Below are 15,558 nucleotides of genomic sequence, written 5' to 3'. Positions count from 1 at the left end.
CCAGAGGGAGAGGAATCCAAGGGCCCTGACCCTTGGCCAGCCTCTGGCAGCATATCCCAGAACACAGAACCTTGGTTCTATCCTCCATTGACTTCAAGGAGCCCCTTCAATGGCACTAGCTAACTTCCAGGGTCGCTCATGCTTAGTTGACATCTATCCATCTGCTCTCTGTCCCTCCTTGTTTTGGCGCTGAGCTCCCTGATATGAGTCGAATCTGTCCTTCGAGGAGCTCAGTCCCGAAGGGGACACAGGCTGCACTGTGTAATCGGTGCTCGGGTTGCTGAGAGCTCACGGGGCCATGAGGGCTAAAAGGTGGGACACGGCCAAGATTTGGGTGGCCGGGAAGGGTACCTAGAGGAGAGGATGCCCTTGCCACTACAGGTCGTTGGGACCCAGCATTTGGGTTGACTTCCTGAAGCCGGGGTAGGGCAGGCTAGCTCCTGGCTGTATACAGAAGCCCAAAGAAGTGAGTTAAATGGAGGTCTTCTCCGTAAGGCTGGCACATCAGGGCAGGCGGGGCTCCCAGCCGGTTAAGAACACTCCTCAAGGAGACCCAAGGACATTCAAGGATTAGGCCTCCCAGCATCTGTGCAGAGAACTGTCAGCTCAGAGCTGCTCAAAAGTAGAAATGTGGTGATGTCATCACCCTAGTCCTTCCCTCCCCCCCCCCCCATGGGAGGCCCTGTGGTCCAGTGGGTAGAGCAGAAAAGCCCCTGCCAGGCTGCCTCCTCATACCTGGCTACCAAAATTTCTGCTCTGAACGGGGTGGGGGAGAGATGGTCCCAAGTGGGCTAAGAATAAGAGTGAGAAATCCTTGGAAGAACAACTCGGTGTTATTCCTCAGATGGCAGGGCCAGGGGACCTTTTTGCATCCCTCCTGTCAGCCTTGGCTGAGGATCCACTTCTGCAGTAACCCAAACTCCAGCCCTCCCTGGCCAACGCCTTCCTTCTAGCCTCCCATCTCCATTTTTGAGCTGGTCCCGGGGTATTGGCCCCCACGGGATCTGAGTAATAACCCCTGAGCCATCTTAGGGGCCCCCAGGCCTAGGAGAGGGCATCTGGCCACCCCGCCTGTGCCCCGCCTGTGCCCCGCCTGTGCCCCGCCTGTGCGGAGGGGAGGTGTCAGGCTGTCCTGGGGCGCGAAGGGGACAAGAGCCGTATTTCCGGGGGGCCTGGTGGGATTTGTCCATAGACCCAGAGACTGTCCGCAGGGGGAGGAGGACACACAGCTGGATGGCCCGCTGGCCTGTGGGTGGGGGTGGGGAGCGGACTCGAGGGGGAGGGGACTGTGCAGCTGCTTGGGGTTAGGAGGCTCGGGTGGGGCGGGAACTCCTCTCGCCTGGGTCACACGGGGGGGGGTCACAGTTTGGATGGGAACCCAGGCTGCAGGAGGGCGCCTAGCCCCAGCCCGCCCCAGCCCGCCCTCCTGCTCCCCGCTGCAGCCCCGCGCGGCTCAGGACCCCCCACCTGCACCGCCGCGGAGGGGTGCGCGCGGGGACCGGACCCCGCGGCCGCTGTGGGCGCATTTCCTGGAAGTCTTACCTCGAAGGGCTGGGTCTCACCCGCGCGCCCGGCGCCTCCCGGAGTTTTCCCTCGTTGCCGGGCTCCGCGGGGGGCCAGGCCGGCGCGGGGTTCGCCCCTCGACCGTGCCGCAGGGAAACCCCGGGAGCTGCCCAGAGGCAGCGCGATTCCTGGAAACCCCCTCTCCGGGCGCCTGGCGGAAAGGGCCGGGGCTGCGCACCCAGGCGGCCCGCCAGCCTCCCCAGAGGTGGGCCGGGGACTCGGCCGGGCAGCTAAGCCGCCGCGGGAAAGGCGCGCCCGGAGCTGGGGGAGAGCTCGGGAAACCCCGTCCCCCGCCCCTTCCCCCCGCCCAGTCTCCTTGGGGTGGGAGCCGGCAGCCCAAGCCCTGATCCCAGACTTGGGGCGCGCGCCCAGCCGCGGCCAAGGAAAGGTGCTGGAGGTGCAGGGCGCGGGACGCCCCGCGGCGCCGCCCGCGGGGTCCGGCGAGGGCCCCCCGCGCGCCCCCGCGCCCCCGCAGGGCCCGCCCCCGGCCCCCGCCCCCCGCCCGGCCCGGCCCGCGCGCCGCTGCTCCTTTAAGAAGCCCAGGTAGGCAGGCCCGGCCGCGGGAGCCGCTCCTATGGCAACCCGCGAGCTGCGGCGGCTTCATGAATATTCCGGGGCGCGGGAGCCCAGCGCTGCCGGAGGGCGCTCCGGGGAGGGCGGCCGCTGATGTAAGCCCGGCGGGCCGCGGCGCTCCGCGCGGCTGCGGAGGGGGCCCCGGGACCGGCCGGCCGCGCTCGGCCAGGGCAGGCGAGGCGAGCTCGCGGGCGGCCGGCAGCAGGGCCGCGGCGGCGGGACGGCCTGACAGCGCGCGGGCCCGGGGGGCGCACGGCGGGGAGGCGCGCGGGCCGTGCGCCCTGCGCCCCGGAGCGGCTCTCCAAGCGGCTGCCCCGGCGCCGCGGCCGCTGCGCCCATTGTTCCCCGCGGGGGCGGGGCGCCTGGAGCCGGGCCGCGCGCCGCGCCCCCGGACGCGGGCGGGGGGCAGCGGCGGAGCGCGGGGGCCCGGAGCCCGGCCGGGAGCCGCCCCGCCGCCCCGCGCCCGCCCGGGCATGGGCGCCTGAGCCCGCGCGCCCCCTCCGCGGCCGGGCGCCGGCCCCGCGCGCCATGGACAAGCTGCCGCCGTCCATGCGCAAGCGGCTCTACAGCCTCCCGCAGCAGGTGGGGGCCAAGGCGTGGATCATGGACGAGGAGGAGGACGCCGAGGAGGACGGCGCCGGCGGCCGCCGGGACCCCAGCCGCAGGAGCATCCGGCTGCGGCCGCTGCCCTCGCCCTCGCCCTCGCCCTCGCCCTCGCCCTCGCCCTCGCCCTCGCCCTCGCCCTCGGCGGCGGACGGCGCGGGCAAGGCCAGCAGCAACGGCGACTGCAGGCGCTTCCGCGGGAGCCTGGCCTCGCTGGGCAGCCGGGGCGGCGGCGCGGGGGGCGCGGGGGCCGCGGGGGGCGCGGGGGGCGCGGGGGGCGGCGGCCACGGGCACCCGCGCGGCTCCGCCGAGGAGCGGCGGCTCATCTCCGAGGGCGACGCGTCCCCCGGCGAGGACAGGACGCCCCCGGGCCTGGCGGCCGAGCCCGAGCGCCCCGGCGCCCCCGCCCAGCCCGCGGCCCCGCCGCCGCCCCAGCCGCCGCCGCCGCCCGCCTCCTGCGAGCCGCGCTCGGCGGACTCGGCCATCAAAGTGGAGGGAGGCGCGGCCGGAGACCAGATCCTCCCGGAGGCCGAGGCGCGCCTGGGCCAGGCCGGCTTCATGCAGCGCCAGTTCGGGGCGATGCTCCAGCCCGGAGTCAACAAATTCTCCCTGAGGATGTTCGGCAGCCAGAAGGCGGTGGAGCGCGAGCAGGAGAGGGTCAAGTCGGCCGGCTTTTGGATCATCCACCCCTACAGCGACTTCAGGTAAGGGGCCCGGGGCGATCCCGCGGCGGGGGGTGCGGGGGCTGGGGTGCGGGGTCCCCGGGCGGCCTCTCCGCCGGAGTTAACTTTCCTGCCTCGCGCGGGGAGCTCCGAGACCAGTGGGGCGCCTCCAGGCAGCAGGACACCCCCAGGCCGCCTCCTGCGCCGCGCTGGCAACTTTTCCTCCGTGTTCGGGGCTCCAGTCCCCTCCCTCCTGGGGTCTGGGCCACAGCCGAGGCAGGCTGGAAGGGTGTTGGGCGCCTGGCCTAGCCCTGCAGGCAGCCAGGACCAAAGCTCTGCCGCTGTAAGGCGCACATCCCGCCTCCCCGGGCTGGGCATCCTAGGCGCAGTGGCAGGTCATCCAGCCTGAAGAGCCAGGGCCACGAGGGAAGGAAGACACAGGTGCCAGCTCCCCGGGCACTGACCCCAAGGGTTAGTTGTCTCCTTCTGGTGCCCCCGGAAGCTGCAGCTGGGAGGGAGAGCTGGGCCCCTGGAGAACTGGGGGCACTGGAGCCTCAGGTCCCGGATTAGAGCCCTCCATGCCCACCTTACCCCTGGGTCCAGACCTTCATGGCGAGCGCTGGGCCAGGCACCCGGGGCACCTGGCATCTGGACTGGCAGGACAGGATGACCTTGCTCATACAGGTCAGGGAAGACGCCTGGTGTCCCAACTGATGAGCAGCTGTCCTGTGACCCCCCAGGTTCATGCAGTGCCCCATCTTCACCCCAGAGGCCCGAGCTTCAGTAGCTACTAGGACTCTCGTGGGTCAGTCATGGGTCCCCAAACAAACGGTGTGACTGCCAGTCGGGGAGAGGGACCCTGTCCCCTCCCCCATCACCTGAGTCAGATGCCACTGGGGGGCCCACAGGGGGTATCTGCAAAACAGGAGATTGTTTTCTGTTTTGGCAATGGCGGATTGCTTCTGAAGTTGAAATAAGAGAGCCCCCCCTGCCCCCGCCCCGTCTCCCAGTCAAAATCTTGGGATTCCCCTGTCCTCCCCTCTGAATTTTCCTGACACACAGGACTGAAGTGAGGGTCTTCAAAACGTTCACCCTTTAAAGCTGGGTCTGATTCATTCTCTCTCTCAGCCCTGCCCCCTATTTAGCTCCCTTCCCTGCCTACCCTGCTTGCCTGCCAGTATAAATGAACATTTTACCAACCCAGAGCCCTCTTTGCAAACTCCAGGGAAGCTAGGTTTGTAATGAGAGCAAAGCCATTTTCCATCCAATGAGAGAGATTTCTCGTGCTGGGAGTGACCAGTCAGGCAACACTCGATGGCTTAAAATAGTGGTGAACAGAGCCCCCCGCCCTCCCCCCCCCCGCATTTTCTTGTTTTGAGGGACTGCTCTTTGTAGCCCTAATATCTAGGGTTCCCATTCCCTGAATGAGAAGTGTGGGAGGCCACAGGCTAAACAGATGAGCATAGTCTTCAAGGTGTGTGAGCAGATGTGAGACACTCCCATTGGGAACTGTGGCTGGTTCCCGGGGCCAGCCAGTTTCCTGAAGTGTGGCCTCCCCTCTGGTCAGTGCTAGGACTTCAGGCTCCCAGCCTGAGCCAGGGAGGAGTGGGCAGGAGTTGGATCTCCCGCACCCTCTGGGTGTCCTGGGCTTGTCCTCCTCCCTTTGAATGCCCTGCAGGTGGTAGCAGGTGGGCTGTGCCCTCCCTTCCCTTGCTCATCTCCCCATTGTCTGAGAGCCTCTGGTCAGGGTTCTCCTCGCCAGCCCCATTGCGTGGGATGTGAGGGGGTGCAACCCCAGGCATGCCTGGCCTCCACAGACCGCAGGCTTTGATGGAGCACCTTCTGGGAACTGGGCCTTGCCTTCCCAGTACCCCCCCTTACCCTGGATGGTGGAGGGTTAGGGCTGGGTCGACTGCATCCATGGGAACCTTTCTGCCTTCCTGATCTTCCTCTGCCTGTCTTGGCATGTCTGTCTGCAGTCCCCCCCCCGTTGCAGACTCTCTCACTAACTGCAGGCTGCCCGGGACGTGGCGGAGGGTGGTGGTGGTGGTGGGGATAGGGAAGGGTGAACACAGCCGGATTGATAAATGGGCAACAGGATAAGGGTCAGACTGGCCTTTGAATCTGTGTTTGTAGCGACAAGCAGCAGGGACAGGTAGCTGGAAGCACACGTCTGAATGCGCAGCCTTGTAGCTCTCTGGGGCTGGGTGGAGTGTAAGAGAAGAAATCCAAGAAGAAAGACCCAAGGGTGTGTGTCTGGAGGGGCAGTGGTCATACCTCTAAGCCAGGGCAGCTGGTCTCCTGTGCACAAGGTCAAAGAGGCAAGGGCCTGGCTGAGTCTTCTAAGTAAGCTAAGGAAACCCACCACTCAACCTGGCATCGCCCCAACCCTCAGTCCCTTGAGTTTCAGCCACTGGCCATGGGCCTCTGCATGGAGCCAGTCCCCACTGCCCAGCTCAGCCTTCATAAGAGCTTCTGCAAGCACTGCTCAGACCAGTTGAGGATTTATTCATCATTTTGACGGGCAGGAAGCATTGATCCAGCAGAATTGGTTTAATAAAGAATCGCCAGCAAACCATGATAGATTGAGTTTGCGGTTTGGAGTTCAGGGCTCACTGTCATGGGCTGCATCTGGCATCTCCCGTTCCTAGGGGAGGAAGGTTGGGTGCCTTTTTCGAGGGCTGGAGTGGACTATGCTCTGAGGGACCTGCAGAACCTGACCCATGTCTAATAAGAAGCTTCTTGGCTGCCTCCTCCCCAGCTATTGCATGGCTCCTCCAGGCTCTACAGACTTGTCTGGCCTCCCCCCCCACCCCTGCGCCTCCCCGCCTCCACCTCTCCACTCCCCCCCCCACCCAACTTTCCAGTTCCCTTTTGAGACTTATATTTAAGGTTGGTAAAGGAAGAAGCCAAGACACACAGCCCCTCAGGACATTCCTTCCCGGGCTCCTGCCCAAGGCTGGAGCTCTTGGGTTCTGGATGGGTCCTTCCTTCCACGTGAAGCCATGTCCTGGGAGCTGAGCTTGGCTTGGCTTGGAACAAATAAAACATATTGTTTTTTCCAAAAGGTTAGGAAAGGAGTGGGGACCCGAGTGAAATGTACTTGTTTTTGTTCCCAGGAGCTTGTCAGGCTTTCAAGTGTCAGGCTCAGGGTCTTCCTGGGTGTGTGTATGCCCAGGTATCTGTCTGAGCAGGTGTCTTGGAGCTGTGTGGGTGGACATGAAGGCCGGTAAGGAAGTCCCTATGTGGGATGTCAGTTATGGAGCTACTCCTGTGCCAAACTCTAGCTTGGCCTTGAAAATAGAGGCCAACAGAAGCTTGGCCCTTCTCATCCCTCTGCCCCTCCCTGTCCTAGCCTGAGCCTTCTGAAGCTGTGAGGAAGGGAAGGGAAGAACTGCCCTCCAGGGTCCTTTCCTTGGGACAGAAACAGCTAGACTCTGAAATCATGGAAACTGGACTAGTGGCCTGATAAATCCCAAGGGTGACCTAAAACTCAATGACTTCCTGTGCTGGTCCCTGGCCCCAAGCAGTGCCATGGCCCACCTCACATCACTGGCCCAGCCCTATTTGCTATGGGGCCTTGCTTGGGTTAGGAGCTTTGTCTGAGCCTCAGTTTCCCCACCAAGGAGAATGGGAATCCTGTTGCCCACATCAGACCCATACAACTGTGGTCGCCCTGTGGAGGTGAACGCTCCCATGCACCGTCAGAGACCAGTGATACTGCTGGGCTCCATGCGGCCCCCACTGGCACTGCCTCCTTCCCTTTGTCCTGGAGGGACCAGATGGGCCTCTGTCCTTGCCTCAGGCCAGCGGTTCCAAACCTGGGTCCTGGACCTACGTGAGAACCTGCAGGAAACCATAGAGTCTCTATTGAGAAAGATGCTCGTATATCCAGAATCAACACGACGCTCAATTTTCTGGGGTCTGTGGACTTCCTAAATTGGAGACCACCTAGGTTGCGAACCCCGCTCTATCTAGACCAATCCAGAAAAGAGTCCTGGCCTGGCAGGCGCAGGTGCCAGCCCCTTAGAGCTAGCCCTCCCTGGGGCCCTCTGTACCCTGAGGCCGAGTTAGATGCTAAAGGAGGGACTCTGAGGACTAGTTACTTTTCCATTTCCTCCGCCCCACACCCAGCTCTCTCCAGCTCTCTCTGCTTCTTCAACCAGGCCGGAGTGCACGCACAGGAGGGGGTGAGGAGGAAGGAGGGAGCAGCCCGGCTCTGGGGGTGGGGGCTGAGGGGCTCCTGGAGGCTGCGCACAGGAACGCTGCTGCCCCCAGCAACAGGGGTGCTCACTCTGTGCTGTAGTAGGACGAGGCTGAAAGGAGCTGCGGGCCTTGCCTTGCGGCACCGGGCGGGGGAAGGGCGCCTTGGTGCAGAGGGGAATTCCAAGGTGAGCTGCCTGGGCGCTGCTGTCAGCTGGCACGGTGGGCAGCCGGGCTCTCCGCCGAGGACGTGCTCCACCTGCCAAGACCCAGCTCAGGGCCCAGGTGCCACCGGGATGTGGGGTGTGTGGAAGCCCCGCGGGGCCAGGCCCCTTGTGTCGCCGGCTGGGGAGGCCTGGGCCCCGGGTCCTCCCCCTTGTAAGGCTTCAGTTATCTGTACGACCGCGCCTGACCCAGCTGGGGGCTGCCCTCCTGCCCTGCCCTGGCCCTGTTCGTTCTCTTAGCTGCCGCGAGCTGGGAGGCTGTGGGCTGCGGGTGGCCTGCCTCACGCAGGGCTGGGCTGTGTGCTTGTCTGTCCGCTGGGCCAGCTGTCCTCCTCCCCCCTGCTTCAGGGGCCCCTGGGTCTTCCGGGATGCCCCCTGGGGCCACACAGCCACCCCCATCCGTGGTCCCACCTGACCGCCTCGGGGCATCTGGCTGGAGCTCCCGGTTTGTTCTACGCAGGGCTTCTCACGTGGTCAGGGCATCCGGCTCTCCTGGGGACCTTGTGCAACTACAGATTCTGACTCATTAGGTCCGAGGTAGGGGTGGGGCCTGAGATTCTGCATTCCTGGTAAGTGCCCAGGTGATGCTGATGCTGTTGCGCTTGGGGGACTGGGGTTCATTCACATCATGTGTGTGTTCTCCACTCAGCCCGGGCTCCCGGAGGGCAGAGACCCCGGCTTCCCCTGTGGGCCTCTAGCACCGAGCACAGCGGGGCGAATTCTGTGACCCGGGTCGAGCAACCCTTAGTGATAGAGGTCAGCTGCACGCTTAGGGGGGTTGACCTCACAGCCTTCCTCCCCTCCCGCACTGCGGCTTGGACCCGGCTGTTCCTGGATGCTGACTGATGGTGTGGGATGAGCAAGAGGAGGCCAGATAGCCAGAGGGCCCTCAGGAATCCACCCTGTCCCATGGCTTGGGCAGCTTCTCTCCGACTCGAAGGGCCAGAGGGGTGGGCCCAGCTGGAGGAGCAGGGGCAGAGGGAGTGCGGGGACCGCTGTGCCGCAGTGAGGTTTCTGGGAAGGAACAGATGTCAGTGAGGGAGTCCAGACATGTCAGGGCAGGAGAGTGGGTGTGAGGTGGCCTTGACAGTGGCTGCCTGGGAAGGGGAAGAGACATCCAGTAAAAGCAGCTGCCCTGGCACCTTGAGGTTGTGTTGGGGGGGTTGTCTGAACCCTAATGCCCCTTCCACCGCCCCACACCATGCCTAGCAGCCCCCCTCAGTGGGCTGGACTTGCCTGTCCCCCCCTCAGCCCCCCTCCCACCCTGGAAGGCACTGTCTACACACAGATGACAGAGCTGATGGTGCCATAGCAGCCCGAGCGGCCCCTTGTCACAACATTGGCCATCATGGGGGAGTTCGCCCGGAGCAGAAGGCGAGGTCTCAGCTGCCCCCGGCAGGAAGGAGGGCTTGGCATATAACCGAGGAGGCAGCGGGCTCCAACATATACACCCCTTGGCTCAAGGACTCTTACAAAGCTGCTACTGCCAGTTGCTAATTAATAGAAGGGCCACTAAGGCTGGCCAGGCGGTCCTGCTTGGGCCCAGGGGATATTGAAGAATCCACATTTCCCAGCCAGAGCGGGCCTTGGGGAGGGCAGGGGCATTGCCTTGGCTTTGGAGAGGATGTTCTCTGCCAGCCGGGCTTTACTGAGAAAGCATTGCCAGGGCCCTGGAAATCTGTGATTCCAAAGCCTAGGAGGCCACTCACAGACACTCTCAATCATCAGCACCTGCCCAGAATTGAGGCAGAAGTAGCACAAAAAGATGGTGAGCTCCCCGTCACCAAGGGTGCTCAAGATGAGACAGCAGTACATAGACCAGAAGTTGCTAAGCAGCATCCCATGGACCAAATACAGCACCCAGATGTGTTCTGTTTGGGCAGCACAGTGTGTCATAACAAATCTGAGACACTGTTTTAAAATGGAAAGATGTAACATAAGAATTTGGCTTTCGGGCTTCTCCTAAAAAATTGGAAACTCTGGCAGCCTTGGCCCCACGTTCCCACACCACAGCAGGCAGCAGGGGCACACTAGAGGCCTCTGCTCTCTGGTTGCCCACTGTCCCTCAGGTCCTATACGAAGCCGTGTCATTCTTGCACATTTATCAGCCTGACGCCTGTAGGTTTGAGTTGACAACCCCAGAATCAAACCAGCAAAGACTGAAGCCAGGATGATTCACAGATCGGTAACCGCCCCCTTATGAACCGTCTATACTATGTACCAAGCGGCTAGAAGCGTTGTATCTCATGTTTTATTTACTTTTCACGGTGGCCTGAATGATAGGTTCTATTGTCCCCAGTTTACAGATAAAGAAACTGAGTCTCTGATGGGAGGAAAAAAAAAAGATCTATCCTAAATCATGCAGCTCTCGAGTACCAGAACTGCAATTTGAACCTGGTCTCTAGGACTCTCTCTATCCCTCTTCCTTCCTCTCTCCCGCTTTGTCTCCTCCTTCTTCTTTTCTGTTAGCTTTACAAAGCTAAATTACAAAAGTAGTTCAAGAAGACATTCTCCTGAGAATGCAAACATTGCCGGTGATGTTTGCCCACATGTTACCGGTATGGTGGGGCTGTGGAGGGATGGGGCTGAGCTGGCAGGGGAGATTTACCACCAGATCTGGACGGGCCTTAGCGAGCTCCTGGCCTAAAGCCTTCGTTTCTACAAGGGGACCAGAGGGTCAGAGAGGGGAAGCCACTGGCCCAAAGTCACAGAATGAGTCTGTGTCAGAGGTGAAACCAGAACCCAGTGGCTTATGTAACATCTGGCTGCAGAGACCCCAACCAGAGGTCCTGAATGGTCTTGTCACTGGGGCTTTTTTTTTTTTTTTTTAAGATTATTTATTTGAGAGGGAAAGTGAAGAGAGAGAGAGAGCACATGAGGAGGGGCAGAGGGAGAGGGAGCAGCAGACCCCTCGCTGAGCACAGAGCCTGCCATGGGACTCCATCATAGCCTGAGCCAAAGGCAGATGCTAAACTACCTACCCCACTGATCTACCCTAAGAGGAGCTGAAATCCTATTGTCGTCTTTGCCGGGTGGGTACCGTCCTCTATGATGGGTAACAAGGGTCTTGGAATGCAGCGTCTGGTCTCTGCGGGCGCCACGCAGTGCCCGGTCACTGGAGCTGTTTCTGGTTGTCCCGGCTCCATGCCTGAATTTTGAGGTGATAGATATTTTCAGAGTCCCTTCTGAACTTAAGCTTATCCGTGAGAAGGGAGTCTTTCCATATCGGGGGATGCAGCATCTGGAGGCTGAGCCATGCTTGCCCTAACCCCCCGACTCTGGGGCTGCTCTACTCCCGGGGATGCAGGATCAGGATGCTGACTGGTGTGGAAGCCTCTGGGATTTTGGAACCGCATCCAGATGCCGTTGAGGCATCTGTTCTTCAACAGGGGTGAGTAGGGATCCTAGAGGAAGGGGACAGGTAGCCAGTGGACTCTGGGTTCTCTCCACCAGAGAACTAGGTGGTCACATGGTCTATCTAGTACATCCTTCAGGGATGTGAGGAAGTGGAGTCCTGATTTAGGACTGTGCGTCTGGGGTCGGAGTGTGATCAAGGTCAGATCTTTATCTGAGGCCACGGTCTGGGCCCACACTGTGACCAGGATCAGGGTTCAGCCTGAGACCAAGATAAGGCCTGGGTCAGAGGTCAGGACCCGAGTCCTTGGACAAAGCCTCGGAAGCAACCCCAGTGCCTCCCTGAGGCACCAGGGCTGGGGGCAAGGTGAGCACCTGGCCCACCCCGCCCTGCACCCTCCCCGTTAGGATGCCCTCCCTTTAAGCTCCCCGAGCTCCTACACCTCTTAGCATCTGAGCCAGCTGCCTCTGGTCCTCTCTGGGAGGTAAAGCACAAATTATAAATAAACAACAGTGCCACTGCCGCCGCCGGAGCCACCAAATCTCACACGTGACGGCTCCCCGCCCCACTCGGCTCTCCCATTGTTTGGGGCTGGTGTGTGTCTTCCCAGCCGGGCAGCCAGCTCAGGGCTCCTGCACAGCGGTGCCCAGGGCTGGGCAGGGATGTGTGCTGGCTTGACGGAGGGACTCCCTGCGCCCCGCCGCACTCCCCACTCCACAAACTGCTGAGCCTGCAGCGGGGCCTCCAGGTCGGCTCACGGCAGCTGCGGGGGCCTGATAATTGGCTGCTGATGATTTTGTGTCTGTCTAAGCATTTATCCGTGTGGGTGGACGTGTTATGTCTGCGTGAACAAGGCTTTCAGAAATTAATACGTAACATGGGGCTGGCTAATACACCGTCTTCTGGGCGTGGGGAGGGACAAGCGTCAGGGGTGGGGGGGTGGGTCATGCTCCCGCAGAGACCAGATGCTCTATTCCAAGACTCTTGTCACCCATCATAGAGGACGAGAGTCACTACCACCTGGCAAAGAAGACAATAGGATTTCAGCTCCTCTTAGGGTAGATCAGTATGGATTAGTGGTCAGGGAAGGCTTCCTGGAGGAAGCAGATCTGAGCTGGATTTGAAGGAAAGAGAGAACCATTCTGCACACTTTCTTGGAAGCCGGTTTCTGGGAAATGGAGCTAAGGGGCTGGGGTGGGTGTTGGTGGGCACTACGGGCAGGTTACTCAACAGCTGCCGCTTTGGACCTGTTCTTATTAAGCTCTGTGCTTCACCCCTGAGGACTGTGACCCCACTGCCCTGGGGCTCGACCCTGATGCTGTCTGAGTACATGTACTCGTATATTGGCACGTGTGTGCATATCTCCCTAGCCTCTCACCCCAGGTCCTTGTGGCCCAGGGCGCTCTCCTGGCTCTGGCTTCAGCCCCAGCTGCACAACCTCTGAGATGACCCCCTTCTCTTGCTATACTACGCCTGGAAGGCAGCTGTTGCCGCCGCATTAATGTCACTGAGTGTGTGGCCTGGAGCCCAGAAGTAATTACCCTGCAGTTCCCTGTTGTAGGCTGGAGCAGCCCCTGTCAATGATTAACGTGAGTCCTCAGCCACTCATCACCAAAGCCAGCTTCTCCCACCTAGAGTCTGTCAGAGGACACAGGGCGCTTGTTCCTTCTGCAGGGACAGGAAAGACCCTCCAGCCCTCAGGCCTCAGCAGTGCCATCGGCATCTTTTAGAAGCAACACGGGCTGGCGGGGGAGACTCTGCAGCTGGGGCCTCTCTGTGCAGCATCGGGGCTGGCCCACCCTGGAGCCCGGGTTCTCTCATCCTGAGCTTGCTTAGCTTGTAACTCAGTGTGCTCTCCTGACCCTTCTCCTGTTCCTCTGTATGACCTCAGCAAGGTCCTTTCCTGTCTCAGTGTCCAGGGTCAGGGCTCAGTCTGAGGCTGAGAAGAGAGCAAAGCTAATTGCCCAAATAGGTATTGAACCTGTAATCCTGACCCCATTAGTACAAATTGAGCCAGCAGGGCAGGGACAGCGCTGTTGATGAGTAGAGCTGATGAGCACCTCCCTCCCTCTTTCTGGAGACTCCACAGAGGCCTATCCAGGCAGGATCCTGGAGCTGTACGACGCCTGTGCTCCTGGGGCAGCGGGAGTCCCCGACACACGGGCCTCTCTACAGAGGGCCAGCCCTCTGTGCTGGGGAATGGGGCGGAGGCTCCCCAGCAGGTTGTGCGGCGTCTCTGTGGTCTGCTGAGCACCCCCAGTAGGTCGTGGCTCCTGTGGGAGTGGATGTCGGGTTTTTTTTGTTGTTCGCTGGGCAAAGGACCCCGCCCCCTTCTCCTCCCAGTTATGTCTCCTGGGGGATGGTTGTCCCCTCCTGGGAGCTCAGACCTGGCCTGGGGAGAGTTCAGATGGGAGGCTCCATGGGGAGTGCAGGTCAGCCTAGACAGCTGTGACTGGCAGCACCATGGGCTTTGGAATTGGCAGGGGAAGGAAATGCGGCAAGCTGTTCATCCTGTCCCAGAGGCTCTGAGGAGTCATCATCCCGCTGTGTTGCTTCACAGCTTCTGGGGACAGAGCCGAGGGGGCCCGTGGTGAGTAAGAGGCCAGTGGATGCTCTCTCGCCCCATCCAGCAGTGAGGACTGAGCCGAGGCCTCCCCTCCCTGCGCCTTGCTTTCCTCATTGAAAATGCTTCCAGAGAGGGATGGGGTTCTAGCAAGACCCCAAGCTGAAATTGGCAGGCCCGGGTCGCCTGGGAGCTTTGTGCAACCCCGGATGCCTGGGCCTCCCGGCGTGCGGCCCCAGGGTGGGTATGATTTGGGGGAGCACCCAGATGATTCTGCTTCTGTCACTGGAGGAGCCAGGGAGCGGGGCACTTGTAAGGCCCCTGCAGGCCCATGCACGGTCTGCAGCTCCACCCACACCAGCCTGCCCAGGCCCTTGGCCCTGGGCCCCCGCCTGGGGGTGAATTGCTGGCTCCCTAGCCCGCTGCTCCCTAGCCCGCCGTCCAACCTCATTTGTGACAGGCCCCTCTCCAGGGAGTCGTTACCTTTCTTCTGTTAGCGATCAGAATCAGAAAACTCTGGGCTGGCGGGACCCCAGGGACCATGGCCCTTGCTCGGCAGCGTCCTTGTCAGACTGTGTTTTCCTAGACGGAAGGCAGCAGAGTCCCATCTGGCTCGTGTTGTCAAGAGCCCAGGCACCTCCAGGGAACCCCCATCTCAGCAAGAAGGGGCCACATAGACCCTCTCAGAGCCGGTACTTAGCTCCCTTCTGCGGGCAGCCCGCCCACCGCGTCCCAGTCCTCCCGAGGCTCATAGTCACTAGAGCACCACTTCTGCGCTGAGTCCATCTGGTTCCCCCTTCACCCCGGTGCCCCCTCCTTCAGGAGCAGGTGAGCTCTCCTACCTGAGTTCCCCTGGGGTTGTGCTCACGTGCTGCTCCTCAGCGGTATGCTATTTTTGTTCCAGTCTCCTGAGTGGGGACAGCCAGAGCTTGAGCCTTTGTTTCCTGGAAGCTGGGCGGGGAAGAGCTCCAGCTGCTAGTCCCCTCCCAATTTTTCCCCAGATGGTCTGGCCGCCCAGCTGGGTGCAGCTCAGAGAGGCTAGGCCACCAGCCTGAGGGAACACAGCATTCTGGCATCTGGGGGCGCTATAGGGCAGATGACCCCCGCCGTACACGTTGGGGTGTATGTGTGTGCACGCACTCACTCTCACATTAGTGTATCTGCATGCACAGGCTTAAAGTCTCAGCCCTTCAGAGAAGCAATGGGCTGATATCTCGGTTTTCCTTACGGTCGGGCCCCTGCTCTGTTGCACCGTCGAGAAGGTGCAGTCACAATCCCTTCCCCGGAGGAACTCTCTTCCTCTGCAACCTTTGTGGTCTCCCACGGCCCCGGAAGAGGGAAGAGTCCCAGCTATGCGGTCTGGCTTTCAGGATGCCCCCGTCTTCTCTACAGACCAGTCTCGAGTGGAGGGACAGGATGCCAGAGTTCTCTAAGGTTTGTACTCTTCTCTTGGCGAGCTTTCCATCTGGCCAGCTGCCCTTGGTTGGCCTCTTTAGCCTCTGCACTGCAGAGATTCATGGAATTGGTGTTCTTTAGAGATCGTCCAGCTCCATCCTCCCTTATCAAGGGGGAAACTGAGAGAAGGATTAGGAGAGGCAGGGACTTGTTCAGGGCACACAGCAAGTTGGGGGAGGGAGAGGGAGCTAGAACCCATGGCTCTTGGCCCCTGGCCTGGATTCCTTCTGCTGGTAGCATGGGCCCTGCTGCTCCCTGTTCCTTTCCGGCCACATTCTCAAGGCTGGCTGAAGTTCCCCTCCAGCTATCCCCAGCCCACACAGCAGAGCCAGACAGTCCCCTCACTACCCGCCCCCA

General features: G+C 61.3%; 1 protein-coding gene across 1 annotated transcript in view; it reads left to right on the top strand.

Annotated features, from left to right (window-relative positions):
- Positions 1–2,604: 2,604 nt before the first annotated feature.
- The window catches only part of HCN4 (hyperpolarization activated cyclic nucleotide gated potassium channel 4), a 44,089-nt gene continuing 31,135 nt past the window's right edge, over positions 2,605–15,558 (top strand). Inside the window, exon 1 of the mRNA XM_077881800.1 lies at positions 2,605–3,443. Within this exon, the coding sequence (XP_077737926.1) occupies positions 2,665–3,443 (779 nt within the window). The 5' untranslated portion in view covers positions 2,605–2,664. The remainder of the gene's footprint in view (positions 3,444–15,558) is intronic.

The sequence above is a fragment of the Canis aureus genome, chromosome 32 (assembly GCF_053574225.1).
Source record: "Canis aureus isolate CA01 chromosome 32, VMU_Caureus_v.1.0, whole genome shotgun sequence".
In the NCBI taxonomy this organism is placed as follows: domain Eukaryota; kingdom Metazoa; phylum Chordata; class Mammalia; order Carnivora; family Canidae; genus Canis; species Canis aureus.
Note: the sequence above shows the minus strand (reverse complement) of the source record. Positions and strands in the feature narration are given on the sequence as shown.